This window comes from Tachysurus vachellii, chromosome 2 (assembly GCF_030014155.1).
Source record: "Tachysurus vachellii isolate PV-2020 chromosome 2, HZAU_Pvac_v1, whole genome shotgun sequence".
NCBI classification, from domain to species: Eukaryota; Metazoa; Chordata; class Actinopteri; order Siluriformes; family Bagridae; genus Tachysurus; species Tachysurus vachellii.
In genome coordinates this window covers 31,256,049-31,275,880 of record NC_083461.1, presented here as the reverse complement: position 1 = coordinate 31,275,880, position 19,832 = coordinate 31,256,049, and the positions used below count along the sequence as shown (strand labels likewise).

The following is a 19,832-nucleotide window of genomic DNA, read 5'->3' as shown; positions in this document are numbered from 1 at the left end:
CATTGAATAACATTGAAGACTGTGTGGGCGACTATTTTTATTTATAAAAATAATAAACATACAATTTGAATAAATAATACTTAAGGCATTTTATTTTTAAATAAATAATGGTTAACTAGCTTATTATTACAAGAAAATTTTTTTTATTATTATTTCTACCATTATTTTTTATATTTTTTGTCACCCAAGATCACTTATTACACAAAGCAAGGAAATCTGAGAAGAATGAACTCTTGTAACTGCTGTTACAAAAATATTAATCATAGAAAATAAAAAAATAAAAATAAAAAAACAAACAAACAAAAAAAAACAAGCAAATAACTTCAGCATTTATAATGACTTAAATTAGCATTTAGTAGCTGACTGTTTTCAGCACATTTTTAATAATAAAAAAAACAGATTAAATGGAAAAAATGTGTTTGAAATTATTTTAGATATAAAGAAAGAAACAAAGAAACAAAGAAACAAAGAAATTTTAACTATATTTTAGTTACAAATACTATATGTGATCATAAAATACAAAGTAAGCTATTATGTACTATAAAACATTGAATTGTAATTATTATTATTATTATTATTATTATTATTATTATTATTATTATTATTATTGTTTTATTTTATTAAATTGAATTTAATTTATTATTATTATTATTTTATTATTATTCCTATTCCTTTTTTTCTTCTTCTTCGTCTTCTTTTTTTTCTTCTTCTTATTAGTAGTATTATTATTTTGTTGCTATTATTGTATTTTTTTATTATTTTATTTTTTTATTATTTTATTTTTATTTTTATTTATAATTCTATTTTTATTTTTATGTTGTTGTTGTATTTGTTGTTATTTAATTGATTTGTTTGTCTCCTTTTCTAGATTTTTATTTATTTATTTATTTATTTTTTTCTGGTGGGCACGCGGGCCGGTTGCTATGGCAGCCGGCGCGCGGGGCTTTGGCGTGAATTGGGGCGGGGCTTCTTGCGCTGTCTGAGCTCGCGCTGTTACTGACCATCTCGCATCGCCCATCTTTAACACGGTCCCGTTAACCGGAGATCCGCGTCCCGTCCCGTACTGATGTAACGTGTTAGAACGGATCAATTCCCGGGTACGTGGACTTTTGCTTCTGCCGTCAACTTAAGACTTCAGACGGTGTTTTTAAACGGCGAGAGGTGAGTTTGTTCGGTGACTTTTGTCCCGGTTTGGTGTGTATACGGATAGCTGCGGCTAACGCTAACTCTAACGGTCTCTTAACATAACACAATAGGGCTTTAACACACTTCTGCGTCCCTTTGCTCAGTTTGTTACGTATTTTTTCAAGTTCGCATGCTTGCGTGTTTCTACACACGTTTGTTTTGTTGTTGAACGTCACTTTAAAAGCCCAGGACCTGTTGCGTCTGGTCCAAACAGCTTCATTAAGCTAACAAGAGGAGATACTGGTGTTATTGGTGTTATATACTAACTAAATCATGTATATATATATATATATATATATATATATATATATATATATATATATATATATATATATATATATATATATATACACACACAGAGAAATTATTAACATAGAAACAATAAACTAGTGTAATACAAGGTCTCGTTTTCAGGTCACTGTTGTGCACTTCTATAACCCACTATTGGAATATTATATAACACTATATTAGTATTATACTATAGTTAGTACTTAATACTATACTATAAAAACTAATTCATAGTGACCAAACAATCCAGAATAAGTCTGATCATAATACAAGTGTTATATAGCATAGTGTGTTGAAGTAGCAATAAAATTATACAATGCAACGTACTCTGAAGTAATATTATAATACTATATAGGCTAAATACAAAAGTATAAAAGTTTATACAAATACAAAAGTATAAAAGTATATACAAAAGTATACAATGCAACGTACTATAATATAATATTATAATACTATATAAGCTAAATACAAAAGTATAAACAAATATACAAAAGTATAAAATGATATACAAATATTAAAATATAAAAGTATATACAAATATACAAAAGTTAAAAGTATACAATGCAACCTACTATAATATAATTTTATAATACTACAGTATATAGGCTAGTATTATTGCAGATATATGATGTGTGTACTCTGTTATTTATGTTTGCTTTACCTACTATAGTAAGGTCTCTTTACTATCTTACAGTAACCAGCTACTCCATGGAAGTCTGATTACAAAAGCTTAGTTATGTAGTATAATAAGTTATTAAACTGTATATTATAGTAATTAGTAATACAGTAATATACTGTACTACGTATTAACATACTCTACAAATACTATGTATGTCTCCCTGGATGAGTATAAATTGGTTATAGAGTATGTTAAGTTAAAGTAGCATATCCATATATACTAGACCTGTAACTATTGTTACTACAACTATATCATAGTAAGCAAAAAAGATCACGAAACCCTGCTTATAAGTAAGGTATGGTACAGAGTCACTCTAGTATAACAAGTAGGCGATAAAACTTACTATAGTAGTAGATAGCTGTTATAGTTATATACGTATACTTACAGTGTAGTAACTTATTATACTTGCCTGTGTGACCTATTTCACTGCAAATCTGAATACTATAAGCTATTTTCTCATATAGTAAGTTACTTTAATATAGTATGTATGCTATATAACATTCCACAGTAGTACATCTCACTATTAGTATTAATATAGTAATGTACCTGAACCCTAATCCAAATCCAATTTACTGTACAATAAATCTAATAAATCTAATAAAGTTAAATTGATCAAACCCTCAACCATAAATTACTATACTCAGGTAGTGACATCCTATACTATATAGCTAATAGTACTTAAATACATTATGGGGTGTCTGTTACTATAGGTTAGTTATATAGTGTAATAAGTTACTCTACTATAGTAAGTATGTATATTATATAACTTGAGGTAGTATAGCGTTACTCCACTGCAAGTCTGATTCACTGCATGTATTCTATATAACTGTAACTATGTCTATATACTATAGCAATATTACCATGGTAGAAAAATGGCAGGTTTGGTTACCACAGGTTAGCTATATAGTATCGGATAGTAAGTTTCTACACTACATTATATTATTAGTATATTATATAGCTACCTATGATAGTTTATAGTATAATAGTAGTACTATAGCCTAGTTTACATACATTTCATTGCAAGACTGATTGCTATATTGTTATATAGTATGTTATTAATATATATGAAGTTTATACTATACAAACTATACTATATATAGTAAATGAATGTACTTTGCAGTAATATCATAGCTGTGAAAATAATGCAGATAACATGTTTCATTACACTTCTGACACCAACAGTCTGCTTCCGATTATTCAAGTTTATTTGGATCGGTCTCACGATGCTACAACCCACCAGATATTTCCACTTAAGGTGTATATTTAAGATGTAAACTGCAGTTGCAGACATTTTGAATGTGGAAATTTAAAACATGCCATTGGATGTTGACTCGTGCTCTAGGGGAAGCCATCTTTCTTGCTCTACACTGAATTACACTCTACTTTAAGGCTTATGTGGCAAATTTAGTCATTGCAGGTTCGAGCTGGCCAAAGGAAGACGGTAGTACATAAATACGAGCTTTATTCCGATATAAAGGCAACTACCCTACAATAAAAGGCTCCTTAGGAGAGTGTGGATTATCAGCTCTGACTCCTACAGCCCTGGTAATTCTCCTAGGGGCTGATATGATAACAGACATTATCAGGCCCCAGGATAAGCGAGATTCCTCAACAGGGGTGTTAAACCGCACATTTGGAGGGCAGCAGCAGCTCCTTGCATTGCTTAGTATTATGGTTTGCTATTATGCCATCAAATGTCAACCCTCCCCTGGAAAAATAGAGCTGTGAGCAGGGGGATGAATTGTATTTCTGTCGTTTATATACAGTACAATGTCTGTATTACTTTTAAATAGCAGTCTGCATTTTTTCTAAAAGTCACATAACCAGACATACAAACGTTTCACTGTCACTAAAGCCAGCAGTGGCAGACATTTGCAGTAACAGATATTGTGAAATCACTATTATATAATATGCTTATGTATTAATGTAATAGTAAAATGTATTAGTCATTAAAACTTTTTTTTCTTTTTTCAGGTGTCTTTCTAAGTGAGGAAATCAACCAAGAGTGAAGATAACAAAAAGATGATTGAAACAATTGGTATGTTTTGCTATTGCATTTACAACACATATGCTAATCTAGTTTGCTGGTGAGAATCTAAAGCCACGTTTAATAATTACACAAAGAGAAATAGGTCACATTTCTAAAGTGATCTCTGTCATTTAAGAGTAAGGACACTCTCACTAGCACGTTCATCATCGTTTCCAGGTTAACGTACGATTCATCTACAAGCAGGAATGACGTCAATTCAGCCAAGATTTTACGATGATTAACTTACTCTGACTGCTTCTCAGGGAACAGGTCATTCGTTATGGTTTAGAAGTTACATTATAGCACTCTGTCAACTCTGATTCATTACCTGCAAGAAAACACTATAAGTGGTTGATCCTAGTTTGGGTTGTGGTGGATCCATCATCACAGTGCATCATACACACACAAACACACACCCTGTAGCCATTTTTTTTGTAGCCCTTCCATCACCAGCATGTTTTTTAGACATTGGGAGTAAACTGGAACACCAAATGGAAACCTGCAAGATCATAGAGAGAACATACAAAACCCCAATTAGACATTAACCAGAACTCAGTATTGAACCATGGACAATGGCAGAATGAAAATTATGGCATGAGAATGACGGAGTTTTACAGATGAGTGAGTAGTACAGTACCTCACAGATTCCACTTAAATATGCATTGTCTAGTCATGTACACCATCGGTTAATTAATTTTGATTTACACCTTTTACACCTTTGTAGAAATCTAACCAAAAACACATCAGCAGACTGTTTCGCATTTCTATTCATCACGTCCATGTGAATTGTGTTAGCACTCAGCCGAAACATAACATGATATATAATCTGTCAAAACTGGAATCCAAGAAAATATTCGGCCCGCTATTTGATGCCAGCTTTAAGATCTGGCCCCAACTTAGTTGTGTGAGTTGTGTGCACAGAACAGCAGCACACAGGAGGATTCCAATGTCGTTCTAAATCTACTCATGTTTTGCTGTGACTGTAGCAAGAGTTGTTATTGGATTTCCTGTCACTGCTTTGTGAAGAGGCATTGAGAGGCCTGTTAAACTGCTGTGATGATCATACACACACACACACATATACACACATAAGTGCACTGTTTAGGTTTAGTCACACTCTATGAGCTCAGAAATGGCCTCCACTGATCCAGAGTCTCTAACATGTACACCTTGATATCAGAGTCAGGATTCAGGGGCCTAACTGGGGCTTGGCACACACACACACACACACACAACTCTCTAATCTTTTGTTTTTCATTTTCCCGTCTCAAGCTGAGTATGTGTGTGTGTGTGTGTGTGTGTGTGTGTGTGTGGTAAGCTGAGCCATATTTGACAGTGGTAAGGCTAAGCTAAGCCAATTCCATGAACTGTATCAATGGCCATGCTCTCTCTCTTTCTCTCTCTCTTTCTCTCTCTCTCTCTCTCTCTCTCTCTCTCTCTCTCTCTCGCTCTCTCTCTCTCTCTTTCAATCATTCACTTCATTTTCAGCTCACCTGGCAGGATCTATTGGGGACAGGTAGTGTTACCCAGGAGACATCCTGCGCTCATATTCTATTACTCAGTCCCTGCACGAAGCCTCCTACAGCTACAGAATGTGTGACACACACACACACACACACACACACACACACACACACACACAGTGTGTGAAAGGTTTGCAATTCCAAAGGTTTGAGCAAACTCTAGTACCAAGAGGTTTCAAATACTTGTCATATTCAATCAGGCAGTGCAAATAAAGACAAAACACAATGCAGTTCATGTATTTTTCCTAAAGTTGGCTTTGGCAGATGAAAAGTCTCAAACTCTATAAGAACAAGAATATATTTCTGTAGCTCACCTCTGTGAGTATGGGTTTTGAGTGATGTAATAATGAGTACCAGTTTTGTGTGTTTGTTTCATGGGAAACGTTACTGAAATTTTTATACCTGTGTGATGCTTCAGACACGCAGCGGTGTCTGCAGGCAGTGGAACGACTACAGGCTCGTCTGAAAGAGAGAGGAGGCGACGTTCCCTCAGAAGAGAAACTGAGCCTGCTCAAATCTGTCCTGCAAAGCCCTCTGTTCCACCAAATCCTCGCGCTCCAGAAATCAGTACAGCATCTTCAGGAACAGGTACTCAAGTTACATTGCCTTCCATCCTGTTCAGCTTATACCATATGTTTTGTTATTACAAAACTACATTACCAAAAAAAAAAAAAACACTCCTGATAACATTCAAAATTCTCACCAGGAACAAAATATGCTTTATATCCGTAGCCTCTCTGATTGATCTGGTAAGGAAATGGAATCATTTATCCTCAGATCCAGGAATGTTTTGCTGAGCCTCAGTGCACTGTTTTAATAGAACCATCTCGAGAGCCATATTTTATGTGTCTGCGGTTAGACGAAGGGGTCAGATGGAGGGTTTTTCTATTCTTAATTCTTTTTTCAGATGTTTTATACAACAGTTCACCACACAGCTGCACAAGCCCAGTTCTTGAAGGCTGTGTTATATCCATATCACCGTTATCTATCGTTTTGATGTTAGAACCGCAATCCATTATTTTGATTGGCAATTTTGGGCTTTGCTTCTTGTTTAATATCTAATCTATCAGAGGTGGACAAACCAGTAACCAAGTGTCTGTGTCTGTGTCTAAACTTGCTCATGCATGCAGTTATGTTTATAGAATTATGTACCTCGACCCTTGAGTCGGATGGACAACAGCACTACAAGAACACATTAGACACATTTTGTTCCTATCAACCATGAAAACCAGACTCAGAGGTTACCAGAGGTTATACGCATACCTTTCCAGCATTAGAAAAACGTTGGCCTTTTACCGACCTTCAGATGTCCTATTTAAGACTCATGACAAAATATGATACTACTTTGTATCATATATTCATAACAATTACTTGAGAAGGATGTGTTACAACTAAACTGCTGAAATTGCCAGCATTCTTTGTTATGGGCCATAAATTACTGTACACTTATTGTTCTGTTGAGATTGGAGTGAGGCACATGCTTGCTGATTGTAAGGCTTTGAGCTACAGTGTGGTGTTCAGGAGGTACTTCTCCACTACAGTAATAGACAATAGTGTAACTACATCATGACTCACAGTCCTGACGTCTGTAAAACCTTTAGCCACTCGATCATTCAGGCGTGTGAACATTTCAAATTGTTTCAAATTGCACAGCTAGAATCAAATGCAGACTTTTTTTTTTTTTTTCTTGGCTCTATTGAGAAAGTATAAGTGGCCAAGAAAGAATTTTTAAAATTTTTCGATTTCAATTCATTTTTATCGCACTTTGTCAAAACAAACAGTGTGAAAAGAAAATGTCTATAAGAAGACTCTGAGGAATCCTTGAGAGAAACCGAGACTCGAAAAAGGAAATCTATCATTATTTGGTTGACATGAGATTTACTGATCCAAAACCATCGAGTAGGCAAATGCGTAATAAAACCGGATCCCTTTTGTGTATAAAAAGGATGCTAATACCCAGACACCACATAATGCTGTCGTTATTATAGCCGTGATAATAAAAACTCGGTGTGCTAAAGAGCTAAACCGTCGAGAACTTCACGTATTGTGTATAACACACGGGTATTTGAGTCTTCATATGTTTTCAGAGCCGTCTCGAAGGTCCGAGTTCAACCTGTAAGTGAAACTATGTTAGGTATGTTGGGGGAGGCTTGCGTTGCAGCAGATTAGAGATTATCGACTTGCCGTGTTCTCTCCCTCTCTCTCTCTCTCTCTCTCTCTCTCTTTCTCTCTCTCTCTCTATACAGTTCTCTCTTACTCATTTTTTCTCCCTTTTTTCTCCCTCACATTTTCTAGTTTTATGAGATGTCATCTATAATTTTAGCACTGAGGTCAGAATGAAGCACAAAAGCAGCGTTATTCAACCATGATTCACCCATCACTTTAATAAATGTTAAATGGAGCCTTGAACATTGAACAACGTGAACACTATTTCAAATCATCTTTTAATCAAGATTTTATACGGTTTTGAGTGCCTCAGCATCAGAGTCATTTCAATGCATCTGGCAGCAGAGCAAAAAAAAAAAAAAAAAAAACTTCATCAGGATCTTTTTGTCTCAAGGTTTATAATAACCACAGTGTCCTGGTTTTGTCTTTGTCCCCATGGTGACCAGAGCACGGTAAGAGGTCAGAAAAGAAGACAATGGTGGCTGAAACAATTTGGGAAGAACCAAACTGAAAGCCAAATCCTCTCAGCAAAGCTGAGTAATGAACACATGCCCACTTGACTCTAATGTGCATCATGGAGTGAACTGGATCAGAATTTTCAATGCACTTTACAACGTGTGACACTGAAGGTCATTTAATATACATTACCAATAAAAGTGGAAATTATTTTTTAAAAAAAAAAAGTGTATTACTATTGAAATCGGAATATTTCAATAGAATAAATGTGAGGCAAACAATTCTCTGTGTCAGAGCTCCACGTTTGGATACTTTAAGAGGCAGAACAATTTTATTGAGTAACACATCATGATATCTATATGCATTTTAGGCAGTTGTTCACCTTTAGTGTAGATTTGTAGCACACCGAACAACGTACCGCGTTAAAAAAAGGTTTTCCAAATGCCTTTCATTTCTAAACACATCCTTAGCAGGCCACAGTTACACGATACACATTGGACAGTTTTAACAAAGGTACTGACGAGTTATGCACAGATGTTTCCTGAAACCTATTCTGTCTTGATAATCAGCGCAGAATATTTTGTACTCCGTCAAGACCCGGGCAAGCTGGTAAATATGGAAGTTAATTATGCAGTTCTATTCTGTTTAACGACGAGCATGTGTGGCCATATGGAGGAATGATCCTGTAATGATAAAAACAAATGGGCTTTTTCTCATAACAGCATGACTATTTATATTCCTGGACAATGAATAAATAAAAAGGCAATTAAACCCTCTCTTGGAGCAGGAGAATATTTCATTTTAACCTAACATGTCATCACCATTTCTTCTCTCTGTTACTCTCTCTCTCTCTCTCTCTCTCTCTCTGGTGCTTTCTTTCAGCCTTCCTGTGTAAACTCCGATTATAACGGAGGATATGTCGTCTCAGCTCAGATTAACGGGCCAACCTCATCAGAGGAGCACGAGCACATCATTCGCACCATGGCTCAGGTAATACACACACATACACACAAACACACATTAAATATAGGATCATTTACAGGTATTTGTAATGTACCCTTTCTCCAATTCAAACAACTTTACGTTGAGATGTCACCTGACAAACTTCTTCTAGATTTAGTTCTGAAAACCCTTTTCTGTACTGAAATATCTCATCTACAATTGTGAAGCAAGGGCATGTGGGACGTTTTGACGGCCGGTATGTTATTGCAAATTGATTAGGCATCAATTTCGCTATGGTGTGACAGCAGAGCAAATTATTCAGCATGGTTTTTAATATCATTAGGCAGACCAACTAAATCTTTCAGAAAACTGCCCAAATCTTTTTTTGATTTTGCTATTTTTAATGGGACTGAGGGACATTTGTATTTGTCTAGCACTATTTTTTTATTATTACTTACAGTTAGAATACAATACAGTCATGAAGTTGAGTGTTAAAGACACTTCTTCAAGGGCCCAACTGTGGCATCTTGCGTTCGGATTTGAAATTCCAATCAAAAGCACAAACGTCTTAACCACTTCTTATGTTTTGGATTATTTAAGCACGTATTTGTACATATGTGTGTTTATTGTGTTTATGTGTGCTTATTTCTGAACAGGGTCGGTACGTAACTCACGTTGACTTGGTGAAGCCGGTATCAGGAGGCTTGGGCTTTAGCGTGGTTGGACTGAGAAATGAGAACCGAGGAGAACTTGGCATTTTCGTACAGGAAATCCAGACAGGGAGTGTTGCATACTGGTAATGGCTGTCTCAAACACAAATAAGGCCATATATTACCTACATGTTGTAACAGAACACTATTATATTAGCCTGCCACTCTGAGATGAGAGCTTTAAATTGCTGCACCGGAACTGCTGACTTCTGAAATTTTTCCCCTCAATATTCCTTTTTCTTGTGAAAAGACATTATGAGAACCAGCCTTGCAGCTTTCAGTGGAGAGAGCAGCTTTGTTCCTTAATATCTCACTCCTTTGTGTAGCAGTGAAGGCAGGCTAAATGGTCATGAAAATAAATTATTACAGTGTATCTATCTTGGGACATGCATGTTTTTCTGGCCACAGTGTTGGTGAAGGGAAGGAGGTCAGCAATAATTTATTGCTCAGTAGGACCTGAGCAATAAATTACTGAAATAAAATCCAGCAATAAATTGCTCGACTGTTCTGAGTTCAGTTTTTTCCTAGCTTATTTCTCTCACATGCAGAAAAAAGCGATGACCCTCTGAAAGAGCAAACTCAGGTCTTGGCAATAAGATTAGGTCTTATCAAGCATTTGTGTTTGGACCAGGTGCATGCTGCATGTTATTTGTGTGCTTTGTTTATCAGTGATGGGAAGCTAAAGGAAGGAGATCAGATCCTGGCGATAAATGGACAGCCACTGGACCTGAACATCAGCCATCAGCAGGCAATTGCGCTGCTGCAAAGAGCATCTGAGCATGTACAGATTACGGTTGCCAGAGGGGCAATACCTCAGCTTTCCAGCCCAGTGGTGTCCAGAACACCCAGTGCTGCTAGTACATTGTCTGCACATTCAAGTGGGGTGAGATAGCCTGCACACACAAACACACACACACACGCACACATATATATAGATTCATGCACAATCAGATAGGTTTCATGTAATGATAAACGTGGTTACATAATCATAAATCCTATTAAACCACTTAAATGTATGCTTATAATTAATTATATCAACTATCCATCCATTGCCCCATCCAACCAACCATGTATTTATGTATCTAATCCTCTATTCATACACCAATTTTCCATTAAGCAATTTTATTTTCTTAATTATTAATCCACTTAATTATCCATCTATCCATCCTTCTATCCTCATTTATTTTTAATGCAGGGTTTATTTGTGTGCCCACCTGTCCATGCATCTGTTTTCCTTTCAGTCTATTTCCTGAGTCATTAATTCGCTTCTACAGCTATATTTACACTTTTTAACAGGAAAAATCCACAATAAATTACTTTAGCATGCCTGGGCTTGTCTGGTTCCTTTTAGGTTTTGGTTATTTAGGTTGTTTCTTTCTATCAGATAACTGTGCTTGTAAATTAGGTTAGCATATGAACTGCTTTTATTGCTGTATTGTTATTATCCTGTGCAGACTCACTGGACACAGGTGGAGACCATAGAGCTAGTCAATGACGGCACCGGTTTGGGTTTTGGCATCGTCGGGGGTAAAACCACAGGTGTCATTGTCAAGACTATTCTACCTGGTGGGATTGCTGATAAGGTAAGGTTAAGCATTCTATACTAGGAGTAATAACGCTGCCTGTGTTCACTGATGCGGTCGATATTTAGACCATATCTTGCGTAATAAATGATATACATGTTAAAGGTGGGGTCTTTGTTGTTTGAAAGCCAATGTTGACATTTGAAATCACCAAAACAAACACGCCCCTAACCCAAATGGGTCCCACCCCTGTTTTGATAGCTCCGCCCCACACATACACCAGACAAGTATAACCCAAGTATAACCCAGACAAGTATTATGGTGGAACCTGTTGGGGCAGCTGACCGAGGGTATATTTTTATCAATAAATGAACTCAATGAGTAATATTATGGTAATACAAATGTGTTTTTGTAGTACTGTGTGTTGTACCGTAAAAGGTTTATCTCCGCTTCACGCGGAAGACCTTCAGTTCTCTCCAGTGCTGGAAAGCTGATCCTATATTAACACGGGTCCTACTTCTTTCTTTATCGTAAGCCTTTCTTCGCTTTCTTTCTTTGTTTTTATCCGTCATGTCAATGTTAAAACCACTTTCTGCTAATGTCACACATGCGCACTGAACACTCTCTCTGCCCATATTGACAAGACACGCCCCTTTCTGCTCATTGGCTACACGTTAGTTTTGTTTATGTTTTGTTTGGCAGCCCAACGCAGTTTTCTGAAGCATTTCTCAAACAACGGAGACCCCACCTATAAATAAAAGTAATGGTCTTATTAAATTCTGTCTCTCTCACTCACTCTCTGTTACAGGATGGTCGATTACGCAGTGGCGATCACATCCTGCGTATTGGGGACACTGACCTGTACGGTTTGGGCAGTGAGCAGGTTGCTCAGGTGCTGCGGCAGTGTGGCAACAGAGTCAAACTGCTCATCACCAGAGCAACCGTGGATGATGCTTCCCCTGCACCTGTAGCCCTGCCAACAGTTACTGAGCAACAGGTGAACCTGAAGGATGCCTGAACATGCCATTACTCAGACACTCTCCAGTTGCATTGCTGTTCCACAATATTAAACATAACTGTAAACGTGTGTGCCGTACTTTAATAAATAAAAGAGGTACGCATCACTTTGGATTTTGGGTTGTTATCTTATAATAATCAACCTCGTTGAGGATGCTTCGCTATGTTTTGTACCAAAATGTTTACCCAATAAAATCAGCTGTGTTCTCAGCATCAACACGGTGTAGAAGATGGAAAAAAAGGAAGAAAAGTCTCATTAGAAAAGCAGCAGTTTATACAAATGAGTTTACCAATTCTTTGCTGCCCATGAGTAATTAACTTATAAAGAATGTCTTGTTACAGATAATAAGACACATATTTGATCTTATATAAGCTAGAACTAAGGCTGATACATGTGTGTACTGTCTTGTCTATGTGCTCATTAGTAGCTAGAGTTGTAATGTTTTTGAGAAACACTCATATATTATGTGACAGGATTCCATATACCAATCTGTTCCTCCGTAATTTTCTGGCAGGACATTGAAGAAGCGGAGACGGATGCATTCGATGTAAGTCTGACAAAGAACACTCAGGGTCTCGGCATCACCATCGCAGGATATATTGGAGACAAGAACTCCGGTGAGTTTATACAGTACAGGCAGATTTGCTGTTATACTTTTACGGACTTTGTTATGCTTTTAATTTTTTTGTCAGGTCATTACTGAGATTAACATAATACAGCAATAAGCCACTGAGTTTTAAAGAGTGCATTCTGCTGCGCTTAGCGTTTAACTTGAGTTATTCTCAGCTCGTTGGAGTTAACTCATTTATTTCTTGCTCCCTGGTGGTGCTAATCTCTTCTTTCAGCTTCCCTAGTGTTATTCTTTGCTTATGTTGTGCTGTGTGCAATTTGTCGCAGAGGCCTCTGGGATATTTGTGAAGAGCATCACTGCAGGAAGTACCGTGGAGCAGGATGGCCGCATCCACGTTGGAGATCAGATCATAGCTGTGAGTCTTTAAGCTTAGGCTTAAAAAATTCAAGAAACTAACCTCTTGGCTTATCAGAAATGGCATTCAGAAATGTTTAAGCCACAAAGCATTGTCTCAGTATTGTTCTGTTGTATTGCAGAGAGAGAGAGAGAGAGAGAAAGAGAGAGTGATGTCTGTCTTAGATTATACATGTACAAAAGCAGATGCAGGCATTTCTTGACAAAAACAGCTCTTCAGTTCTGGTCTTGATCATGTTTTTGTGTTGTTTTTATGTTTTGTTTTTTTTTTGCTTTCTGCAGGTGGACAGTGTGAACATACAGAGCTACACCAATCAGCAGGCAGTGGAGCTCTTACGCCACACCGGTCAAACAGTCCATCTCAGACTTGTTCGCCATGGCTTTAGACCAGAAGACACTCTCCTGCCGATCATACCTGCGACCACCGAGGCTAAACCAAGACAGGAGTGTGTCTCCGCTGACAGCATGCACGGTAACCGTAATATCAAATAGATGTGTAGATGGCTCATAGCCGAACAGCCTCGGTCGGTCAGATCTGCAACCGACAACGAATCTCTCCTCAGTGTATATTAATAAGATCTTTTCAAATGAAATGATCACTTTCCTTTACTCCAGAGTGACGTATTAATTCTTCATTGTAGGTCTGTAAAAGGAGAGTGTCTTAATTTTTTTTGTGCGGGTGTACATGTGTGTTTATGTGCCTGTGAACACTTGCTTTTTTTTTTTTTTTCAACCATAATTACCACATTAGATTTAGACATAGCCAAACCCAGTCTGGAGTTTACTCATTTACTCATCCCATCATCTTTTCCTCTCCTAGCCTGTGATTACTGAGGCACAGGAGGAGAGGAAAACACAGCCCAGTCATAAGCACATCATTGTGTGTACAGATAGCGGGAAGATCAGATTTCTGTTGGTGAAACATCAATGAGTATATAGATATTACATTTGTTTTGATTGTTTAGGTGTGGCCATGATGTTTCCAGACACGATGGAATCATCCAGACATGTAGCCGCTGCTGCTTATTCGCAGCGCACATCCGAACGAAAGAAAGGTAAACTATGTTTTTGACAATTGTAGCTCATCTTTATTAGTATGTTCATTTCTGAAATTCTGTGGATTTTCTGCAGGTATCAAACTGAACGACGATGAAGAAGAGGAGCTGATGAAGAAATGGCAAAATGCTTTGAGTCCTAGCAATGAAGTTATTGTGAGTAATTTTTCTCAGTTTCATACCATTGTAAGTTATTCAAATTTTTTTTTTTTAGAAATGCTGCAAAAACATACAAGACACGAGAGCACAACAATCTTCACGAATCCAAAACATAAAATTAAATAAATGGTAGATTTGTACATTTAAATTATGTAACTTCTGCAATGATTATTTCCAGCGTACTTAACGGAGCTCATGAACCGGCAGTGATTTAATGATCTACGGTTTTGAGAGTTTTTTTTTTTTTTATGAATGACAGCAGTTACAGTATGTGTGTGTATGTGTGTGTAGGTGGTACAGGTAGAGAAATTTAGTGAGAACAGTGGACTGGGGATCAGTTTGGAAGCAAATTCTGGTCACCACTACATATGCTCGGTTTTACCCGAGGGACCTGTAGGACGTTCTGGAAAGCTCTACAGCGGAGACGAACTCCTGGAGGTGCGGTTCCACTCAAACCCATCAACAATATCAACATTCTCATCTTTATTACTGACATCAGTAGTGTCCTTTTTTTTGTTTGTGTATAGGTGAATGGTATACCTCTTAGAGATAAGACACATAAGGAGGTAGTGACCATTTTGAAGGAGCTGCCCGTGTGTGTGTACCTGGCCTGCTGTAGGCCCGCCCCTTTGCCCTTGACTGACAGTCAGTCTGGCCAACCACGGCCGGAAGAAGTGGCTCCACGGTTGACAGAAGAGGTATAACAAATGGTTGTGTTATTAGAAATGTATGAATAGGTACTACTTAAAACCTAGTACCTTTTACTAGCAAACAATTCTGTTTGGAGCATTTCAGGTTTTCTTTTCAGCTCGTTCATGCATTCACCTTTAAAACCAGTCCAGTTTAATAGCCGCCTAATTTGCACTCGGATGGATTAGATCCGATTATGTTATACAGGTGGCCAGATTACAACCCTAACGCTAACGCAGAGAGACTTACACCAGGAGAGCTGAGAAACAAGACACCAAATATAGGATTGTTTTTCACTTCTATTTTAAATATGTAGAGATTGTGTCTTTTTTTTTAAGGAGTTCGATCATGATGAAGACTTCCTGCTGCCTGGAGAATCAGAGACGAGCCTAAGGGATCTTGTGCCAGAAGAGACTGTGGGAACCTCATTAGCAATGTGGGAGTCAGAGATCCAGGACATCGAGCTAGAGAAAGGAGAACGTGGACTGGGTTTTAGCATCCTAGACTACCAGGTAAGAGAAAGATAAGCGTCATAGTGGTTGTGATAAACAGAGTTAGCGGGTCTTAGGGGATTTGAATAGCGACACCTGATTTGAAAGGATATAACTGTGACTACAGGCGAGGTCTGAAATAAACTAGAAGCTAAAACTGATGCAGTGAGTAGTCTGAGTATAGAGAATGGGACATTATGGCTTGAATTAGTCTTAGCATTAAAGTTAACAGCGAAGGTGTATTTTCCCCTTAATATATGATATGTCTATTACAGTCCAGGTACATTTTGGAGCCTTAAACAAGAAGTTCTAACATTAAATAACATTTCATTATCTACCATGTTATTGGATAGAATTAGAATTTTAACAGAATTACCACAATGAGCATGAATGCAGATTGAGGCTGTTCTTTTTTGCTCAGTTTTAAAATTAACGCAGCTCTTTAAACCCGCCTTTTTCAACAAATGCTGAACATTCCTGAATTATTTAGAAAGCTCCTAACATAAAACATGTCCTCACTGTGTGTGTGTGTGTAAAGGATCCTATGGACCCAGCTAAGACTGTGATCGTGATCAGATCTCTGGTGCCTGAAGGTGTAGCTGAACTCGACGGACGTTTGTTGCCAGGAGACCGACTGATGTATGTCAACAGCATGAACCTTGAGAGTGCCAGTTTGGAGGAGGCAGTTCAGGCACTGAAGGGGGCAAGCTTAGGCACCGTCCACATCGGAGTAGCCAAACCACTGCCTGTAAGACATAGATATACTTTTATGAATATTAATGAGTGTGTGTGTGTGTGTATGTCTACGGGCATGCTTCTTTCTGCTATTGATGCCTGTGCTTCAGTAACCCGATTCTTCTACTGGATCTTTAAATATTCCATGGAGCCCTGCATGTGCCTGAAATTTAAAGCTCAGTGTTTTTGCTTCATTTGAGCAAAAACGATTTTGATGTGCGTGGATTATTCAGCAAAAGCAGAGTTTAGATTTCGCATGGTTTTTTCATAGCGGTATAATTTTTTGCATTCCTCCCCTACACGCATGCAGACTCTTATTCTCTCAAGGACTACGCAAATGGTGGGTTGTCATCAACATTGGCAGAATTTTGTGTTGAAATATTATTTGGAATTTTCTCCCAGTGACATTTTTGGCAATTGAACATTTTAAGTCGTTTAGACAAAAACGTAAAACTTCACGTTTACAGACAATAAAAGGAAGCAATATCCTAGCGATATTAGCAATACCAGAAACAAAAAGAAGCCTAAACATTTCTGAAGAAAAGACATAAAATGGGACTAGATCTTATCAAAGATTGTTTTTTAGAGTACACCTGATTCTATCTAAGGGCCTTTACACCTGGTCACTTCATGTGTTTTCTCTGATCCGATAGCTATCTGATTTGTTAAAACTGAATTTCTACTCCCTATATTCTATGCAAATATATTTGACCTCATTTCCGGGGTAATTGAAATGGAACACGCTTTGGTGTATGCGGTTTTCAGAGTGCAATCAAAAAGAAGACGTAAAAACTTGTTACGACGGTTATGCTACAACAAACAGCATTTTGTTTGCTGCATTTTCGCTGGCGGCAGCAGTGCATTTTAAGCCCCAACGAGACACCTGGGTGAAAGATCACTTGTGAGTGGCGTACTTCCGTTTGGGAGGAGTATAGCACTGAGATATGTGGCTTGAACAACCACATTCATTTACACCTGTCCAGTTTCATCTAAAATGCGTCCCAGACCACCTCCTGAAGTGGTTTGAACGATCGGATTTATATCCGTCTCGAAAGGGCATCCGTTTCGAAGAGCATTTAGACCTGGTCTTTTTTACGATCGGATCTGATCACAGAAAACTCATGAAGTGACCAGGTGTAAAAAGCCCCTTAGTATTATGTGCTAATCAACTTTGTGTCCCACAGTTTAATTGTTGGGACGTCTGTTTTATTCTTCTAATATTATGCCAATATTTCACTTCACTGTCCTAAAGCCTTTCACAGAACTGCAGTTTTGTTGAAAGTAAAAGTAATACTTTGAAGCTCACACGACACACGGCTAAGATCCAGAGAACGAGAAAGATCCGCGATAACACATCTTTATTTCTCTTTACTAAATTTCCAACAAATCCACTGTCTGAAGTTTAGAACCCAAATCAAATTAAAAATCAACTCAGCCGGCAGTGATCAGAATTAGAATTAGTCTTCTATCTAACATGCCTTGCACTACTAATTTACTCAATCAAACATGACTATTAATCAAATAATTCTTCTAAATCCAAAGCTATCTAACGCATTAAACATCCTCCGGTTTGTCAGGAAGAGTTGTACATGTGCTAATTGTTCCGATAAGTTTTCACAGCGCTCTTTTCACAGACTCCCTCCTCTATCTTCTCGGCTCTGTCGCGGATGGAGAGAGATGAGGATGAGGAGGAGGAAGAAGTCTTATTCCGCGCTGAGCCAGTAATGGTCAGTGCTCATGGGACATGTTGTCAGCGAAATCCTTCATAATTAAGGGTTGTGTTGTTACAGGCAAACTTTCAACATCATGGCGTTGTGACGAATCAGAGATACTGATCACCGTGAAGTTGATTATTTTCCTGTAACAGCATGTCCAGAAATCAAACAGTTATCAACAATAGCGATTTATAGATCATTTTTATACCATGTCATACTTTGTTAGCGCTTATGCGATGGAACGTTCACAGAGCAAGTTATTTCATGTTTTGGGTTATGTTTTGGGTTTTATGTAGAAAGAGTTTATCAAACAGTCATCAGTGATGATATGCTTTTCTTAGATAATGGTGTTGTTAAAATTCATTTATTGTTATCTGTAGGCATGTAGAGCATCCTCGTGAACGGGTCGATCCTATAGGCAACGACAACGGATTCGAACACGTGCATTTATATAACCCTGTGATTCGAATTACTGTCACGGTGTTATATAAATGTCATTTTTTATACAAAAATCATTTTTGACATCCTGACACTTTGAAGGAAGTTACTAGTGCAAGGCAACATGAAATTTGATTAGACTAAGTAGAAATTTTGTTGGGAATTAGGCTTCAGGATCATAACATACAGCAATGCTCAAATGAACAATCTACATCTATATGAGACGATATAAAATTCTGCACACGCTACGAAATAACAAAAGGAAACAGACACAGTTTTATCCTGGAAGCCTTGGTGTAAATATGCTTAAGATCGAATCTGATAAGCACGACCGACATATTCCAGATTGACACTAGTGACGTGGACTTGTCAGAAGAGAAGTTTCATCACGACGGTGAGGAAGACGACACGATTCAGGCGTCCATGATCGCTCTTCACGGAAGCGCCTGCAGTGCAGACCTCACCTATCAGATGGCCATGCAAGTCTCCACCCCTCAGGTATTTATAGCCAAGCAAAGTATATTTATTTTAGCACAACGTAGCGAGTTGAGCTAGTAGTTTTTAATCTCTGCATGTTGCATTATGAACCCTACTATTTTCCTGATAGAGCCATGCCCTAGTAATTTAATGCCACCCACTTTGTCCTCTGGGGTGCACATCAGCTAGTGTATCATCATTTGAAAGCCTCAATCCCCTCACCAAATTATCCCTCTCTCACCCAAACGACCCCCATGACCCACTGAGTGACATTATCTAAAGCAGCCCATTCCCACCTCCCATTCCCAGGAAACACTTCAGCCTGCGTTTTGTCTCCTGTATAATGGCTCTCTGTGCCGACATTTGGAGCTATATTGCAGTAAGGCCCATCAACCCTGATTTTATTTGAGACTTTATTGGTCCTCGTGGGTTTGGTTACTGTTGAAATTTAATGCAGAGCCTTTGCTGAATCAGTTAGAGAAATGCAGCTATGTTATAGCTGTCTGAAACCCTGCCAGAGCTAGTAATGGGGATATTTGGCCTGTGTGATTATTGTCATTTATCCTCC

The 19,832-nt window shown here is 37.8% G+C and overlaps 1 protein-coding gene across 9 annotated transcripts in view; it reads left to right on the top strand.

Annotated features, from left to right (window-relative positions):
• The first annotated feature begins 1,004 nt into the window (after positions 1-1,004).
• Positions 1,005-19,832, top strand: part of LOC132841761 (multiple PDZ domain protein) — a 36,175-nt gene continuing 17,347 nt past the window's right edge. For 6 of the 9 annotated variants that reach the window (XM_060864270.1, XM_060864265.1, XM_060864268.1 and 3 more), the window contains exons 1-19: positions 1,005-1,161; positions 4,127-4,190; positions 6,123-6,292; positions 9,209-9,316; positions 9,925-10,064; positions 10,648-10,861; positions 11,433-11,561; positions 12,310-12,498; positions 13,034-13,136; positions 13,417-13,505; positions 13,787-13,976; positions 14,470-14,559; positions 14,636-14,715; positions 15,010-15,156; positions 15,246-15,416; positions 15,747-15,920; positions 16,438-16,647; positions 18,269-18,361; positions 19,133-19,285. In XM_060864270.1, the coding sequence (XP_060720253.1) occupies positions 4,175-4,190; positions 6,123-6,292; positions 9,209-9,316; positions 9,925-10,064; positions 10,648-10,861; positions 11,433-11,561; positions 12,310-12,498; positions 13,034-13,136; positions 13,417-13,505; positions 13,787-13,976; positions 14,470-14,559; positions 14,636-14,715; positions 15,010-15,156; positions 15,246-15,416; positions 15,747-15,920; positions 16,438-16,647; positions 18,269-18,361; positions 19,133-19,285 (2,466 nt within the window). In that variant the 5' untranslated portion in view covers positions 1,005-1,161; positions 4,127-4,174. The remainder of the gene's footprint in view (positions 1,162-4,126; positions 4,191-6,122; positions 6,293-9,208; positions 9,317-9,924; positions 10,065-10,647; positions 10,862-11,432; positions 11,562-12,309; positions 12,499-13,033; positions 13,137-13,416; positions 13,506-13,786; positions 13,977-14,469; positions 14,560-14,635; positions 14,716-15,009; positions 15,157-15,245; positions 15,417-15,746; positions 15,921-16,437; positions 16,648-18,268; positions 18,362-19,132; positions 19,286-19,832) is intronic. The other 3 variants (XM_060864271.1, XM_060864263.1, XM_060864269.1) reach the window with 2 other exon arrangements.